The sequence below is a fragment of the Entelurus aequoreus genome, linkage group LG11, assembly GCF_033978785.1.
Source record: "Entelurus aequoreus isolate RoL-2023_Sb linkage group LG11, RoL_Eaeq_v1.1, whole genome shotgun sequence".
Classification (NCBI taxonomy): domain Eukaryota; kingdom Metazoa; phylum Chordata; class Actinopteri; order Syngnathiformes; family Syngnathidae; genus Entelurus; species Entelurus aequoreus.
In genome coordinates this window covers 40,939,678-40,958,714 of record NC_084741.1, presented here as the reverse complement: position 1 = coordinate 40,958,714, position 19,037 = coordinate 40,939,678, and the positions used below count along the sequence as shown (strand labels likewise).

The 19,037-nt window shown below is 39.8% G+C and overlaps 1 protein-coding gene across 2 annotated transcripts in view; it reads left to right on the top strand.

The window, feature by feature from the left end:
• The window catches only part of tcea3 (transcription elongation factor A (SII), 3), a 46,669-nt gene that overhangs the window by 14,174 nt on the left and 13,458 nt on the right, over positions 1-19,037 (top strand). Inside the window, exons 3-10 of one of the 2 annotated variants that reach the window (XM_062064248.1) lie at positions 6,676-6,781; positions 6,852-6,942; positions 13,968-14,075; positions 14,152-14,217; positions 16,204-16,263; positions 16,582-16,647; positions 16,740-16,799; positions 16,884-16,958. In XM_062064248.1, the coding sequence (XP_061920232.1) occupies positions 6,676-6,781; positions 6,852-6,942; positions 13,968-14,075; positions 14,152-14,217; positions 16,204-16,263; positions 16,582-16,647; positions 16,740-16,799; positions 16,884-16,958 (632 nt within the window). The remainder of the gene's footprint in view (positions 1-6,675; positions 6,782-6,851; positions 6,943-13,967; positions 14,076-14,151; positions 14,218-16,203; positions 16,264-16,581; positions 16,648-16,739; positions 16,800-16,883; positions 16,959-19,037) is intronic. The other variant, XM_062064249.1, reaches the window with a different exon arrangement.

The following is a 19,037-nucleotide window of genomic DNA, read 5'->3' as shown; positions in this document are numbered from 1 at the left end:
CATCATGGTGAAGCCAGAAGTCGAGTGTCTTAACATTCCCACTACTTTTCTTTTGTCGAGCACAAAGAAAATAACATTTTAGTTAAATGTAAGTTGTGTCTTGGATCAAAGATCCTATCTACTTAAAGTTCAAGTTAAAGTGCCATTATGTTGCAGCTATTTAAAATAGTTTTGTCAATTTGTTCTGGCCTGAAATAAATTGGCCCTTTGAAACATATCTTTGTCTTTGTGTGTTGTATGTAGAGCACATTGTTTGTGTGTTCAATCAATCAATCAATCAATGTTTATTTATATAGCCCTAAATCACAAGTGTCTCAAAGGGCTGTTGTATGTTTGTGTGTTGTATGTAGAGCACATTGTTTGTGTGTTGTATGTAGACCACATTGTTTGTATGTTGTATGTAGACCACATTGTTTGTGTGTTGTATGTAGAGCACATTGTTTGTGTTGTATGTAGACCACATTGTTTGTATGTTGTATGTAGACCACATTGTTTGTGTGTTGTATGTAGAGCACATTGTTTGTGTGTTGTATGTAGAGCACATTGTTTGTGTGTTGTATGTAGACCACATTGTTTGAATGTTGTATGTAGACCACATAGTTTGTGTGTTGTATGTAGAGCACATTGTTTGTGTGTTGTATGTAGACCACATTGTTTGTATGTTGTATGTAGACCACATTGTTTGTGTGTTGTATGTAGACCACATTGTTTGTATGTTGTATGTAGACCACATTTTTTGTGTGTTGTATGTAGACCACATTGTTTGTATGTTGTATGTAGACCACATTGTTTGTGTGTTGTATGTAGACCACATTGTTTGTATGTTGTATGTAGACCACATTTTTTGTGTGTTGTATGTAGACCACATTGTTTGTGTGTTGTATGTAGACCACATTGTTTATGTGTTGTATGTAGACCACATTGTTTGTGTGTTGTATGTAGACCACATTGTTTGTGTGTTGTATGTAGACCACATTGTTTGTGTGTTGTATGTAGACAACATTGTTTGTGTGTTGTATGTAGACCACATTGTTTGTGTGTTGTATGTAGACCACATTGTTTGTATGTTGTATGTAGACCACATTGTTTGTGTGTTGTATGTAGACCACATTGCTTAGCAGAGTTCAGTGATGCAAATGCATGTCAAGTTGATCAACACATTGTATTATTCTCCAGTGCAATAACAGTACTGAAAAGAAGGCTAAAAGGGCATTAAAGGCCTACTGAAACCCACTACTACCGACCACGCAGTCTGATAGTTTATATATCAATGATGAAATTTGAACATTGCAACACATGCCAATACGGCCCGGTTAACTTATAAAGTGCAATTTTAAATTTCCCGCCACACTTCCGGTTGAAAAAGCCTTCGAAGGATGACGTATGCGCGTGACGTAGCCCGAGGAACAGAGGTATGCCTTCTCCATTGAATACAATACAAAAAAGCTCTGTTTTCATTTCATAATTCCACAGTATTCTGGACATCTGTGTTGGTGAATCTTTTGCAATTTGTTTAATGAACAATGGAGGCTGCAAAGAAGAACGTTGTAGGTGGCTGTAGCAACACAAGGACCACTTACTCGGATAGCAGACGCCTAGCCGATGCTAGCAGACGCCTAGCCGATGCTAGCAGACGCCTAGCCGATGCTAGCAGACGCCTAGCCGATGCTAGCAGACCCACCGCACGGATGATCTGGTGAAGTCCTTCGTCGCGCCGTCAATCGCTGGAACGCAAGTGAGCATGGGTGTTGCTGAGCAAAGCAGATGAGGGCTGGCTGGCGTAGGTGGAGCGCTAATGTTTATATCATAGCTCTGTGAGCTCCGGTTGCTAAGTTAGCCTTAGCGTCGTTAGCAACAGCATTGTTAAGCTTTGCCAGGCTGAGATCTATTAACCGTGTAGTTACATGTACATGGTTTAATAGTATTGTCGATCTTCTGTCTATCCTTCCAGTCAGGGATTTATTTATTTTGTTTCTATCTGCATTTGAGACAGATGCTATCACCATACTTGCCAACCTTGAGACCTCCAATATCGGGAGGTGGGGGTTGGGGGGGGGGGGGGGGGGGGGGGGGGGGGGGGGCGTGTTTGGGGGCGTGGTTATTTACCGCTAGAATTCACCAACTCGAGTATTTCATATATATTTCATACATATATATATATATATATATATATATTTCATACATATATACATATATATATATATATATATATATATATATATATATATATATATATATATATATATATATGAAATATATATATGTATGAAATACTTGACTTTCAGTGAATTCTAGCTATATATATATTTATTTTATTTACATAAAAGAAATACTTGAATTATCTATCCCTTAGATGGCAGTATTGTCCTGTTTAACTTCTCTGTTCATGACTGAGAAATCATTTCGGCCACCGTGTTCAATGGAGAAGTCTGTTCTACATATTTACAGGCAACATACACCTTCCCCTTCGAACTGTCCTGGATGAACTGAAATTCTTGTTTCCATTCGTTTTGGAACTTGCAAGCGTATTTATATTGTGGTAAAGCGGACGTGAGAATAGGCTGTCCCCACTCAGTCTCAGGTCCGCATTGAGCTGGAGGAGGCGTGGCCTCCAGCTCTGGCTGAATACCGGGAGTTTGTCGGGAGAAAATCTCTGCCGGGAGGTTGTCGGGAGAGGCGCTGAATAACGGGATTCTCCCGCTAAAAACGGGAGGGTTGGCAAGTATGGCTATCACGTTAGGTCATGCTAAAGATGCTAAAGAGCTTCGTCGATGTATTGTCGTGGAGATAAAAGGCACTGTAATGTCCATTTCGTGTTCTCGACTCTCATTTTCAAGAGGATATAGTATCCGAGGTGGTTTAAAATACAAATCCGTGATCCACAATAGAAAAAGGAGAGAGTGTGGAATCCAATGAGCCAGCTTGTACCTAAGTTACGGTCAGAGCGAAAAAAAAACATGTATTTCACTGCATTCTAGTCCATCACTCTAACGTTCCTCGTCCACGAATCTTTCATCCTCGCTCAAATTAATGGGGTAATCGTCACTTTCACGGTCCGAATAGCTCTAGCTGCGTTGAAAACAATAGGAAAATATGAGGGAGTGAACAACTGACAACGTCACGCTACTTCCGGTAGGGACAAGTTTTTTTTTTTATCAGAGACCAAAAGTTGCGAACTTTATCGACGTTGTTCTATACTAAATCCTTTCAGCAAAAATATGTCAATATCGCAAAATGATCAAGTATGACACATAGAATGGATCTGCTATCCCCGTTTAAATTAAAAAAAATTAATTTCAGTAGGCCTTTAATGGGAGCCTTAAAAAAAAGGGGGAAAAAAAAGAAGTAACTAAATAGTTACTTTTCACAGTAACGCATTACTTTTTGGTGTAAGTAACTGAGTTAGTAACTGAGTTACTTTTGAAATAAAGTAACTAGTAATTGTAACTAGTTACTGGTTTTCAGTAACTAACCCAACACTGTTGATATATAAACTATCAGACTGCGTGGTCGGTAGTTGTGGGTTTCAGTAGGCCTTTAATAAAGACGGACTCATTACTAAGAGGCGGACTTTTCCGTGATGCTTTTTTTTCGAAGTGCGTACAAATAATCGAACATGGAGTTCTACTACCACTTGTGAATGTCATTGAAATCCATGAAAAAGATAACACCTAAAATTTCAAAAGGCCGTATAGTGCTTGTCATGCCAACGCGTGTAATCATGGTGGTGTAGTGTGTATGCATACTACAACAGCTTCTTCTTCCTGGTTCGATGTGAATAATAATCTGTAGATTAAACGTTGTTCTACCTGTTATTATAACCACCTTGATGGTATTTGTGATAATAAGAGTTATGTTTATTACACATGTTCGTGAAGCGGTGACATGTCAGTGGGTCCAAACAGTTTGTGTGCGTGTGTTACAGATTGACATTACCTGTTCAAAAAAATCAATCAAAATAATTGATAGACACCACTCTATGTATTTACGAATACATAGTCACATACAGTAATTCAATGATCAAGGTCCAAATGCATTGAATGTCCGTGAGTAGCAGGATGTTCAAACACGGCAGATATACTTGCTGTAACCTTCAGCTGTGGTTGCACTCACGATTCTACGATGTGCATTTAGATATTTGACAATACAGAGTGGCATTTCGGTCCTTTTATACTCATCTCATGTTTGCAGGTGTTTAGAATTAAGGCGAGCAGAATAGATTTGATAGCTCTCTGGAAGTTTATGTTATCGTTTTATTATATGTGGTCTACACTGCATCCAAACTTCAAGTGCAATATAATGGAATAAGGCATTGGACTTATTCCAGCCTCAGAGGCGCGTAATATAAGAACACAAGTCAAGGGAGAATATACGCCGAAAGCCAGATTTGACAGGGAACCCCCATTTTAAGACAAGCTCCAGCCAAAGCGTGCATCTTTAAAACAAATACAAACACTTTTATGTATTTTTTACATGTCATGTATATATATATATATATATATATATATATATATATATATATATATATATATATATATATATATATATATATATATATATATATATATATATATATATATATATATATACTGTACATATATATATATATATATATATATATATATATATATATATATATATATATATATATATATATATATATATATATATATATGTATATATATATATACTGTACATATATATATATATATATATATATATATATATATATATATATATATATATATATATATATATATATATATATATATATATATATATATATATATACATATATATATATATATATATATATATATATATATATATATATACATATATATATATATATATATATATATATATATATATATATATATATATATATATATATATATATATATATATATATATATATATATATATATATATATATATATATGACATGTAAGTAATACATAAAAGTGTTTGTATTTGTATTAAAGATGCATTTATGTTAGGTCAGGGAAAAACGGCGAATCAGGCTTGTAGGGATGATAGAGCCTCTTGTGTTTTTTCCTGACCTAACATATATATATATATATATATATATATATATATATATATATATATATATATATATATATATATATATATATATATATATATATATATATATATATATATATATATATATTGTGGAAGCTCTCTTCCAGTGGGTCCTCCTGACCACCAAGCATCTCCAGGCGAGCCCGTTTCATTGTTCCAAATTATTCGCATGCAACCATGTAGGGATTGCTTTCCAGCAATATACTTGGACTTTTCAGTCCGGCGTGTCTCTGTACGTGTGTCTTTCTCTGGCTCCCACTCCAAACACGTCTCTCCTCCCGGTTTGCTGTTTGTACAGAGTGACAGGTGATTAGATAACAAGGCCCAGGTGGGCCATCTACGCACCTGTCGCTGACTTCGAGGCCGGTCCTGGCACACCCCGCCTCGCTGCAGGCCCGCAGGCCACGCCCCCCTCCACATATATATATATATACATATATATATATATATATGGATAAACAAAAATTGAGCTGTTTGGCCACAATACCCATGTTTGGGGGAGAACAGGTGAGGCCTTAAATCCCAGGAACACCAATTCCTACCGCCAAGCATGGTGGTGGTAGTATTATGCTCTGGGCCTGTTTTGCTGCCAATGGAACTGGTGCTTTACAGAGAGTAAATGGGACAATGAAAAAGGAGAATTACCTCCAAATTCTTCAGGACAACCTAAAATCATTAGCCCGGAGGTTGGGTCTTGGGCGCAGTTGGGAGTTCCAACAGAACAATGACCCCAAACCCACGTCAAAAGTGGTAAAGGAATGGCTAAATCAGGCTAGAATTAAGGTTTTGGAATGGCCTTCCCGAAGTCCTGACTTAAACGTGTGGACAATGCTGAAGAAAGAAGTCCATGTCAGAAAACCAACACATTTAGCTGAAGTGCACCAATTTTGTCAAGATGAGTGGTCAACAATTAAACCAAAAGTTTGCCAGAAGCTTGTGGATGGCTACCAAAAGCACCTTATTGCAGTGAAATTTGCCAAGGGACATGTAACCAAATATTAACATTGCTGTATGTATACTTTTGACCCAGCAGATTTGGTCACATTTTCAGTAGACCCATAATAAATTCATAAAAGAACCAAACTTCATGAATGTTTGAACTTCATGAATGACTCACAAACAAATAAGAGTTGTAGAAATTATTGGAAACTCAAAACAGCCATGACATTATGTTCTTTACAGGTGTATGTAAAGTTTTGACCAAGACTGTATATATCGAATTGAACCGTTGTGAGAACAACACGTCTCATTAGACCTAATATTAGCCAGCATTAAAGGGACAAGCGGTAGAAAATGGATGGATGGATTAAAGGATTAATGCTAGGTGTGTCTTGGAGACTGGTAGAGAAGAAAACTCACTGGAAGTTTACGTGAAGTCAGCAAACTTAATAAATACTCTGGTAGTGTTCAAATACTTCTGCCCAGGTTAACATTATAATATTTTTAAAAGCTAGCGTGTGTTATGTTTTAACATTTTAGTTTGACTATATTTCATGTGTGATAGTTGACATGAAAAAGACCAAGACAAAGTATATCATTGTCATTATTCCAACCTGTGTGTCCAATAAAAGCTTGAGTTTGTTGCAGGAGACAAGAATCGGCATGTCTGTGAACAGCATCAGGAAGCACTGCACGGACGAGGAGGTCATTGCTTTGGCAAAAGTCCTGATTAAGGAATGGAAAAGACTGTTAGGTCAGTGTAGACGGCATGCAGACCGAGCAAGCAGTTGAACAGAGGACATGACTGATTCTATGATCCTTAGACGCTGGCCGTCCTCACACTGACAAAGCAGCGGAAGTGAAGAACGGTTTGGCCTCCGGCAAAGCGGCCGCGTCTCCAAGCAGCTCACCCAGGTCAGCGACCAACGTACAGGAGTAACATATGCACACTGTCAGGGTGATTATGCTGGGAAACTCTTGGTCTGGTTTGCACGTGTTAGGTGCTATGTTGTGTAGAAGTTTTGTCCTCTAAAGTGGAACATCTCTAGGTTTGTACCAACAGGAAGTGGCTGGAAATCCTCTGATATGAATGAATAATTATACAAGCACTAATCAGGATATGGACTCTGCTTGAGTCTTTTATTTGACTTTTTTTTAACAACTTTTATTTCAAAAGATTCACTTGTCATTAGCGTGAATCAGAAACCTTGAACCAGCTGACTTCTTTTTACACTCGTGTGACAACTAAGAATGTTAAGAGATGAAATGTGTGAGGCATGGCTGCAACGCAAATAACATTCCACCTTTATTTGTCCTCATTTTCTAAACGTAATTGGTTGGTTCTTTGACGGAGCTCTTAACTCTAAACACTTATATCTCAAATCAACGTATTCCATTGAAAGGAATTAAAATCAATTTAATTGGTGCTTGGCCCACCCAAAACAGCGCAGTTTATGTAAAATGTCTGTGTTAGATTTTACCATTGTAATTGGAAGGTCAATCATTTTTAATTGTTCTAAATTAGTAAACATAAAAATAAGATTGACTCTCAATCTCTGAAAGAAAAAATTGACTTCATGAAACGTTGAAAATCTTGTAGTGGAGTTTTTCCCCCAATTGTAAAAACTGGGTCGGGTGTTGTTGTTGTTTTTTTTGTACTTACATACTGGCTCATCTTGCTAACTCATTTGGCACATGCGGTTTGTTGGTGTGACACCAGGATGCAGAGATAAAACGCAGCGTGCAGGTCAAATGATTTAATTCTTTACATAGAGAGCAAAAATAAAGAAAGCATGAACAAAAGGTACGTATGAGCAGCAAAGTAACTCATGCACACTGACAAAAAAGTGCACCCACAAATCCAGCCCTGGCAAGAAAAAATAGACTTGATGAGAAATAGAAAACAGGAGTGCTGGTAGGAAAATAAAGGCGCAGATAAACAAGGAGTCCAACAGGAAGTTTAACCAAAATAAGCACAGGAAATGATACAGAACACAGGAAAATAACTGACAAAAGTCCAAACAGTTTGAAGCCAAAATACTCCCACACCGGTTATTTGGCTTTTCAATCATATTTTTTCCATTCTAATTTTTGTACCTTTGCGATGCTTCTCTCTAGCGAGTCGAAACTAACGAGGCTTTCTGTCCTTGCTTCCTGTGTGTGTAAGCCAGCTGTCCTGCCTCCACACACAGAGGCTAATATTGTGGATGACTATTAAAAGGATTTAATCTGTTCATTTAATTTTGCTGTTGAATAAACAGGCTCGGGTGCTGAGAGCGATGCACAAAGTGAACCCTCTTGGACCCTGTTTGAAAGCATAGACCAAGAAAACAAAAACACATGGACATGCCAATTTATTGATGAAGGCAAATTTATCGGGTTAATTTTCATTTAGCGTTTGATTAATTGATTTATTGACTAGCTAGAGACAAATTATTTTCCACAGCCGCGGTTTATAGTTTACTTGAGGTACAGTAAGAAGGAGATTCCTATGGCCGTATTTGGCATGGTTTACCTCACGTGACAAATTGGGGTGGTGCTCAATCCACTTTAGCCACCAGATGGCAGTAGAGTGTTGAATATCTTAAAATAAGTTTTGTGGCAATTGCAACTTTGACCACAGCGTCAATTGCTATGTAGAGTGGCGCTTTCCATTGTTTTCAGAAGACTGCATTGCAAAATTATTGACCCTTCTTCATCCTCTCACGCGGGATCCACCCAGGAATTGGGCCATATGAATTCCTTCTGTATCGTAGAAACAAAATATCCTTTGTTTCTTATGTTGGTCACAGGAGATCGGATGCAGACTCTGACACAAATTGCTCCATTAAAGAGGGGAAAGAAAAACACAAAAAGGGGCATGAAGACGACCTGCATGAGCTTCAAAACGAGGCACACACAAAGCAAATAGTTAAAGACGAAAGCAAAAAGTCAAAAGCAGCAGATGAAGAGCAACATGAGAAGAAAAACAAGCAAGTTCAAGACCATCTGAGGGGCACCATGGAAGAAGTGAAAAAACATGAGGAGCCCAAAAAAATCCATGACATGAAACCCAAAGAGGAGAGCAAACAAGAGAGGTTAACAAGCACAACGAATCGACACCTTAGTGACCCCTGCAGGGGGACGTCTGCAAGCATCCAAAGACCGTTATTTGAAAGGTGAGACGTGACCCAAGTAGAACTTAGCTCCATCAGAACCAACCCGGCCTGAGGGTGAACTCTTCATTTCAGGAGAGGAGTTCTTGACAGCAGCGTTCTCTATCCCAGCCGCTTCCCCTCACCTCCTCAACCCGCTCGGCCTCCACTCCCCGTCAAGCGACCCCCTGTGGACGTGCAGAAAGAGAGGTCAGCGCAGTAGCGTGCCGTGCATGGTGAACGCTGTGAACGCTGTGCATGCTGCTTGCGGTGATGCCTCGCTCAGGTGTGTCTCGTCAGCCTGAGCCGCATGCATGTTGTATCACGGGGGAATTCATGTGAGGCTGTCTCGTGTGTGACATTTGTTCAGGAAAGACCCTTCGCTTGGACACTCTCACGCTCCAAGGCGTACTTCCCCCAAGGCTAAGCGGCCTTCAGTGGACTCTAAGAAGAAGAGGTCAGGCAGGAGCGTTCGCATGCACGGCAACGCATGGAATCCATTTTTTCATGGTGCTTATGTTGATTTAATTCACCTTAGGAAAATTCCAAAAGAATCAAATGTTCGCAAGGATTCTCCTCCTTTGAACTTTCTTCTTCCACCGCCAAGGTTAGCACCCACTTTTGACTTTTTGTAGCCCGAAACAAGACTTTTTTTGTGGTCCCATTTCGGTCTTTAAAGGGGGACCTATGATAAATCAGTTCTTTTCTGACTTATAAAAGTTGTTACAATGTTTCATACTCGTGTTAAAGGGGTCATTTATGATTTATTTTTCTATATTTAAAATACTTCCTTGTGGTTCACATAACATGTAATGGTGGTGCATAGATTTTGTTTTACAGACCATCTTCAATCCACTTCCTAACCGTCTTTTCAGAATGCGCATGCCAAAGCCGTCCTCCAGGGCCAAATCCCCTTCCACTTCATCTGCATCTCCACCCCGTCAGCCATGTTGTAGTTTTTAGCGCTTCCATAAAAAGTCTACTGACAGATAGAAGTTCAAGTTAAAAAGTTAAAGTGCCAATGATTGTCACACACACACACTACGTGTGGCAAAACTATTCTCTGCATTTGACCCATCACCCTTGATCACCCTCTGGGAGGTGAGGGGAGCAGTGAGCAGCAGCGGTGGCCGCGCACGGGAATCATTTTGGTGATTTAACCCCCAATTCCAACCCATGATGCTGAGTGCCAAGCAGGGAGGTAATGGTTCCCATTGTTATAGTCTTTGGTATGACTCGGCCAGGGTTTGAACTCGCAACCTCCGATCTAGAAGTAAATGCTACTTTGTATTTGAAATGGCAATAGCGGAGGATTTTGACATGCATGTGCATGTACGAGGCAGTCTGCCCCACAACAAGAGGATAGAAAAAAAGAAGGAACTTATTGGGCGGTGTGGCTCAGTTGGTAGAGCGTCATGCCAGCAACTTGATGACTCCAGGTTTGATTCTAGCATCCGCTTATAGTCACTGCCATTGTGTCCTTGGGCAAGACACTTGACCCTTACTCTCAGTGCCACCCACACTGGTTTAAATGTAGCTTAAATGTAGATCATGGGTCTCACTGTGTAAAGCTCTTTGAGTCTCTAGAGAAAAAACGCTATATAAATATAATTCACTTTTGGCCACAACTTAGACTTAGACTTAGACTTCCTTTTTATTGTCATTCAAATTTGAACTTTACAGCACAGATAAGAACGAAATTTCGTTACATAAACTTTGGACTACAACTAAATTAAATTGGGGTACCTCTACCATATATGACAACCACCGGGCCGCGACCCGGTACCGGTCCGTGTATCGATTGGTACCGGGCCGCACAAGAAATAAAAAAAATAAAAAAATAAGGTATTTTTTTATTTTTATTAAATCAACATAAAAAACACAAGATACACTTACAATTAGTGCACCAACCCAAAAAACCTCCCTCCCCAAATTACACTCATTCACACTCATTCGCACAAAAGGGTTTTTTCTTTCTGTTATTAATATTTCTGGTTCCTACATTATATATCAATATAGATCAATACAGTCTGCAGGGATACAGTCCGTAAGCACACATGGTTGTATTTCTTTATGACAAAAAAAGTTAAAAAAAAATAAAATAAAATACCCCCCCCGGTCCGTGGGACAAATTTTCAAGCGTTCGCAGCTACAAAAAGGTTGGGGACCACTGATATATGAGATATTTGCCGATGTTACGATGGAAAACATGTCTCAAATTCCAAACGGTGCGTTTGGAGCAAGATTGTTATGTAAATACCTCCATCATGCTTCCACGGTTTGATTTCACCATGGGGCTTATGGGGACTCCAAATATACCTGCTTTGTTTGAGAGCTCCTGTGTACAAACTATACAATACGTTTCCACGTCCATCAAAGATAGGTACCATCAGGGAAGAAAAGTTGGGTTTGTACTTTAATCAAATCATAAGGTTTACGCATTTTGCCGTGAGCTTGCACGCGGTTATGGATGCCTATGTTCGCGGGGTTTTTGCAGTCTGGTTACGTCAGAGGCGGATGTTTTTATTTGGACATTAAGTCAAGCTCTCAGCCAGAGGGGTAGGATAAAGTATGAATTTCATCTAAGCGTGGCATGAGAACAATAACACTGACGTGCAACGTGCAGTGACATACAAGTACATGCTGCTAAAAGCAGCTACTTTATATGCTCTCTCTGAATCCATAGAAGAGTGTGCAGGTGTACCTAATGTTGTGACCGGGTCCATCTACATAATGTTTATCCAGTTAATTTTTTGACCGTGTCCGGAAAAAATATAGCGGTGACGACTTCGAGATATAAATTTAAACAGTGTACATTTTCATAAAATACATTCTGATACTTTAGGAGAGTGTGGGGCATAGTTTAATTTGTTCGATTCAATCTAACATCTTGATGACCACTTCAATATTAACACTGAATTAGTCATCTTACTCTTTAATTGTATTCAAAAGTACATCTGACCTACTTACAGTTTAACTGTCACGATTGGGCCGCATGTTTATGCGTGGGTCGTTCTCCCAGGATGCAGACAGAAGGCAGTATGCAGGTAGGACAATGATTTATTCTCATAAATCATACAAAAATACAGGAAACGAACAAAAGAGACGCGTGCCGATCGCATGGGGAGCTAAGGTAAAAACTTAGCACAGGAATCTTGAGCAAGGAAACAAGAAATCATCCCATGCATCCAACAGCAAACAAGGAAACCAGACTGAGTGTGGCGCACAACGTGAAGAAGTAGCTCTCTGATTAGTGCCTGGCAGCCGGTGAGCGTGCCGAACACTAATCAGAGGCAGGTGAAACCAGGCTGCACCCATGGCAACCAAAACACAAACCCAGGGGTGCTTGGAAAGTGAGGGAGTCAAAAACGAAATAAAACATGATCCGGGCAACGAATTATGACATTAACAGGATGAACCTTGTCAAATTATATGAAACCATGTGTTAATCACACAGATTATTATTAAGGCTTAAGTCAAACTGATCACAAACATAAATAGTAATCAAATATACTGCAAGGGAAGGAACTTATAAAAACTGATACAAAAATATACATGCAATTACGCAGTGCTCCAAAAAAAAAATTCTAACTAAAATAAAATATTTTTTTCTGAGATACACTGTTGATGTTGTTGAGGGCAGCACGGTGGAAGAGGGGTTAGTGCGTCTGCCTCACAATACGAAGGTCCTGAGTAGTCCTGAGTTCAATCCCGGGCTCGGGATCTTTCTGTGTGGAGTTTGCATGTCCTCCCCGTGACTGCGTGAGTTCCCTCCGGGTACTCCGGCTTCCTCCCCCTTCCAAAGACATGCACCTGTGGATAGGTTGATTGGCAACACTAAATTGACCTTAGTGTGTGAATGTTGTCTGTCTATCTGTGTTGGCCCTGCGATGAGGTGGCGACTTGTCCAGGGTGTACCCCGCCTTCCGCCCGACTGTAGCTGAGATAGGCTCCAGCGCCCCCCGCGACCCCGAAGGGAATAAGCAGTAGAAAATGGATGGATGGACACTGTTGATAAAATTAAATTGCAAATGCAAATACAGACTCACATCTTTGGTCATACTTGGTATTTATTTATTTTTTGTCATAAAAAATACAACCATGTGTGCTTATCCCTGCTGACTGTATTGATCTATATTGATATATAATGTAGGAACCAGAAATATTAATAACAAAAAGAAACAACCCTTTTGTGCGAATGAGTGTGAATGAGTGTAAATGGGGGAGGGAGGCTTTTTGGGTTGGTGCACTAATTGTAAGTGTATCTTTATGTTGATTTCATTTTTTTTTTAATATATATGTATATATACAGTATATATATATATATATATATATATATATATATATATATATATATATATATATATATATATATATATATATATATATATATATATATATATATACTTTAATATAATATATTATAAAATATAATTTTTTAAATTTTAATTTCTTGTGCGTCCCGGTGCCAATCGATCCACGGACCAGTACCGTGCCGCGGCTCGGTGGTTGGGGACCACTGAGCTAGACCACAAGGTGTTTTAAATGTAAATTTGAAATCATCATAGGTCCCCTTTAATATGTTTGGCTTTATAATTTGCAAATCAAATTGAACTATCTAAGGCTTCAAATGTTTTTGAAAATATCAACAGTGTGCATCTAAATTGACTCGAACGTTGTCAGAGCCTTAGTACCCCTAGGGGTTGTGGCCCTAAACAACCACATAGGGTGTTGATGCCTGGTAATAGCAACTCAATGATTTGATGACATAGCTGAGTTCTCACTCAAGCTGTCTTGTCCTTCTAGAAAAGAGCCTCCAGACCCCAATGCTCCTCTGCCTCCTCTCCCTCTTCATCTCCACCCACCTCCGCCCCTTCCAAAGCGGCCCTTGCAGCTGGACGGGAAAAAGGGGAGGTGGGATTTGGATCATTACAGCTCTGGAGGGTCTGACGGACTATTTTGAAGCTTTGTGATGTTTTTGTCAACACAGGAAGAACTCCTTAGATTCTAAATTACCCTCGCAGAAGACGTCAGACCCTGCAGTGAGGAAAGACAGGTGTGGAAACTGGGACTTTTTTTTGGAAGACACCCTGGAGGCTCAGTCGTTTTATACAGAGGCATAGATAGCACGTAAAAATGTTTAGGATAGTTGACTAATTCTTGAATTTTGCTTTATATTATAATTTTATATTTACGTAAATGAATTGTTTAATGAAAGTGAACAAAATTGGGTGATGCTGGTTGACGCTGGACGTTGGTTCCTTTTGAAGCGAGTTACCACAATAAAACCTGCCATCATAAAGCCTTAAATAACTATATACACAACCTTTTAACCAACATCCCTAACTGTCATGCAAGTATAAACAGAAGTCAACCACTGTACAGTAAAACACAATACAACTACAATAAAGTCAAACTACCTTTGACCAGGAAAGGGCAACAAAAGGTGCTTTCAGGGCATGGAGTCAATCAATTTACATTGTCCTAAAGAGAACTCCACTTTTTGGGGGAATTTTGCCTGTGATTCATAATCTCTATGTGAGACAAAAACACTGTTCCGTGCATCATAAAAAAGTATTAGCAAGAGGCGGTTAACAATGCAGTAAATAGGGAAAACTCCAACGTTTTATATACTTGCCGTAAGTTTGTACTGTATGTAATGTAGTAACAGGCCCATTCATTCATGATGTAATATTTATAGTTTTTTGGTTATTTCAAGCATTGCCAGAACTTCTTTTATGGTAGCATTGATTTCACAGAGCACACAGCAATGGACGCCGTTTCTGTCAACAAAAATCAACTACTAATCATGACAGACTTTGTGAGAGCCAACAGCGACTAATTTGAGACAAATGATGATGCACTTTTTTGAGACTGAATATACGGAGGATGAGCTCCAAGTTTTAGGAGCTGAGTGATAAGCAGATCCAGCTTTAGTGAAACACTAAGCATCATGTAGCAGTATTGCTAAGTGCCAAACAAGAAATACACACTACGAACATTATAAAACAGTTGGGATGCCAACTGATAGGATGTTTATGTCTTTCAGCATTAGACTTGTGCTCCCCGTCTAAATAATGAATTCATCATAATCCTCAGTTACAAATGCTGGGATGAAACGAGCATCTTGTCGTGTCTTCTTAGCAATGTCTTCACATCTAAATTAAATTTCAAAGTTGACAAAATCTAAACTATACAAGTACGAAGCATGATTTAATATCTAGCATTAATTTTTACAAACTCAGAGGCGATTCAGCAGCAGCTCAGTAGCTAGCTTATCTCTCTGTAAGTATGGCACTGTGTTACTAAAAGTAGTTCCTTGGTGTTAGCTCTTACAATAACAACGTTGCTATAGCTTGGTTAATATGCAGGTCACAGCATGTAAATGGGGCATTGTTGGCGGTATTTGAAGTTTTTTTAAAGAGTATTTTATAGGTTAGTTAGTTTAGTAAATGCCCATTACCTACATTGTTAGTTGCCTCTTGCTAACAGTTTCTCACAAAAAAGAGAAAGACATGTGTAAGGATTGTGAATGATGGACAAAATTCCCCAAAAAGTGCGCATCATATAAAAGACATTTAGCCTCTTGACAAGCAGAGTTTATCAGTTCATGCTCCAGACTAGCTAGGAGAGCCCTGAGAGTACAACTGGTGAACGAGGACATTTACAGGCATTATGAACGTGTACGCAGAGTGATACTGTAACCTAGTGGTATTTTATAGATATTTATGGAAGTAACACCGTGTTACCTCCATTATTTTTCAAAAAGGTCTGTGGAAAACTGAGTCGTACACAAATTTAAGCATTTTCTTTTTTACCTTAAATCAAATTAATCCATATTATAAATATGAACACAATTAATGTTAATCCTTCTGGCATAAATTTCTGTTGGAATGTATTTTTTGTTTAGGGATTTCCACTTTATTTTGTAATTGCTTTATCCACTACCCTGGTTCGTTTGGCTTTCAGCTAAAACAGGTTTATTGTAAATGTTTGAGAACTACACAGCTAAAATTAGCATTTCTGTGTTCTTTTCTTGCAGGAAAGATAGCCTGGATAGCAAAATGGCTAAAAAGCAGTTGGTGGAAGCCAAGAAAGAAAGGTTGGACATTCAGGAGTGTGACATTGGCAGTAAGCCACAACTTTGCAAAAAACAGTATTGATTCACTCACTACATGGACATAAGTAGGCAAGACAATTTTATTTATAGAGCACAGTTTGACAAGGCAATCTAAAGTGATTTTACAGAAAATGAGTATTAAGCATTAGAACGCCTACAATGAGTGAACATTGGAGGAAATATGCAGTTGGAGATGCAAGGCCTGCAACATTAACTGTTATCAATGGATCCAGTAGAGCAATTATGAGGTCACAGGTCAGTCATTTCTAACAATGTTTCTTGCTTCTCTTGGTCTTTCAGGAAGAACTCCTGTGACTCCAAATTGGTCCAACCAGTGAAACATCCGACTGATGTTAAACCTGACAGGTACAATTGGCCTGCACCTCCTCATTGAATCATTTAAACAGCAATTTCAGCTATGGATGTTGACATGATCACTCAAGCTTCTCACTACTCAGGCAGGAATCGGATTCGAAGCAGAGCAGCTCCCCTCCTGCAAAGAAGCTAACAGCTGAAAGGTACATGAAGTGTTCGTTTGTCAACAAGTTTCACTGTCCTCTTTCAACTAAAATCATGGAAGTGCTGTTGACTTGATGTGACAGGAGAGAGTCTCATGGCTCAAAGGCCCCTCAGCCTGCACTGCCGCAGAGGAAGCCTTCTACTGACCACAGTGAAAGGTACATTCTTTTTTCTGTTGAAAGTGATACTTGGCTATAAAAAAGCATCAGAATCCCTGCCTTAAAAGAAAACTGGTGGGAGAATTTTACCATTCATCTACAATCCCTATGTGAGACAAGAACACACGTCTTTCCTTTTGCTGTGCGTTCTAAAGAGTGATAAAAGGCCAGTATGAGGCGGCTAACAATGCAGTTAATGGGGATATGATTTATTCCGCGGATAATGGCCTAGTGGTTAGAGTGTCCGCCCTGAGATCGGTAGGTCGTGAGTTCAAACCCCGGTCGTGTCATACCAAAGACTATAAAAATGAGACCCATTACCTCCCTGCTTGGCACTCAGAATCAAGGGTTGGAATTGGGGGTTAAATCACCCAAAAAAGTATTCCTGGGCACGGCCACCGCTGCTGCTCACTGCTCCCCTCACCTTTCAGGGGTTGAGGGTGATAATCTCACCACACCTAGTGTAACTTTAAAGTACATTCATAACAAAGTGTGCTATTTACAGCAGTTTGTCATTTTTCTGTGTGCATTGATTTCACTGAGCACATAGGAACTGTTATCTTTTTTTCTTTTGTTGGGCGGTACCTTCAAACCCGAAACCGTAGTAGGGAACGACCTGATCAAACTTAAGTTGGCTCGATGGGTCGGTAACCAACTCAACGAGTTTACGGACTTGTTTCATGGGACGACGGCACTTTTCCTTGCAGTATACTGGCTTTGTTTTCATTGTCCAACATGACAGTTTCAGGCGCAAAAGTCACTTTTACAGTAACAATTCCTTCTCATTTGTTACACACACTCGTGCGTCTCTCTCTATTGCCACCCACTTCCTCTGTTTCCTATCTTGCTCCCGCCCTCAGGTCAGCCACAGGACCCCAAGCCTATGCTATGCCTGTAACACTACCCCTACTCTGGATGATGATTAGACACTTAACTTAATTCCAGGGCACAACAACATATTTCAAGATTAATACTGGACTGGATACATTTTTAGACATTAATGTATGGCCCGTCTAGTAAGGGCCGAGAGAAAGGAGGCCATGTCCATAAATTGTCCACAAGCATGCTTGCATATTCTTCTGACACAAATTTTACTTGGTTTGGGGCCTAATGTGTACACATCAATATGCTTTACTCAGTGCGACTGCTAACCGGACAGTAAACAAAATATATTTCAGCTGTGTGGTCCACAGACCCTTTGGGCCCTACGTGGTGTTGAGGTCGATGGAGGATGGCTAGCCCGATTGTCGGAGGGGTGCTGGGTCTTTGTCTAATCCAAATAAACCATAACACTGCTGTCAGGAGGTCAGCCGACGTCCTCTGCCGCCGTCGAGGACAAGATTTGATGAGGGCTTGGAAAAGGCCTGCTGCCACTCTATCCTCCACGTCTGAAGGCGTGTCCCCAGGGTAAGGGGACCACTGTCAGGAGCCTTTGAGTCAGGATCAAGCGGAGGATTCACCCTCGCCGTCGAACATTTATTGGCGTCTTGGTGGGCCCAGGCATTGACCATCAATGTCCGGAATGGTAGGGCTTTAGCTTGTCGTGGTTAACCATTGGCCCCGGATCTTGGACCCCTTTTTCCACGATAGACCATGTTGTCCAAGACGCGTACAACAAAGTATGGTCCCTCATAAGAGGACAGTAACTTCCGGACCCTGTTCTTCACTCTTTTAGTTCCTTTGATCAGGTACCAAACGGCTTAACCAATTGTGTATTGGGCTTGACAAACATTTTTACCACGTTGCTTTTTAGCTCGATAAACGGACATCCCCAAGGCTTCCCGTACAAGCTGGTGACAAAGTTCCAATCGCTTCCAGAGCTGCATGACATACACAGGGGGGATGTTGATATTGTCACAGTCTGGTGGCAGGCCAACGTCGACAGGTTCATTTATTTCACATCCAAAGAGCATCATGTTTGGCGTTAAGCCTGTCGAACTGTGGCGAGTGGCTCGGTATGCCATGACTGCATACGGAATCATCAGGTCCCAATCCTAGTGACAACGTTCTGCAGTGGTGGCCAGGACTTTCTGCAGAGTAGCTTCAAAATGCTCTACTTATGCCATCGAACTGAGGATG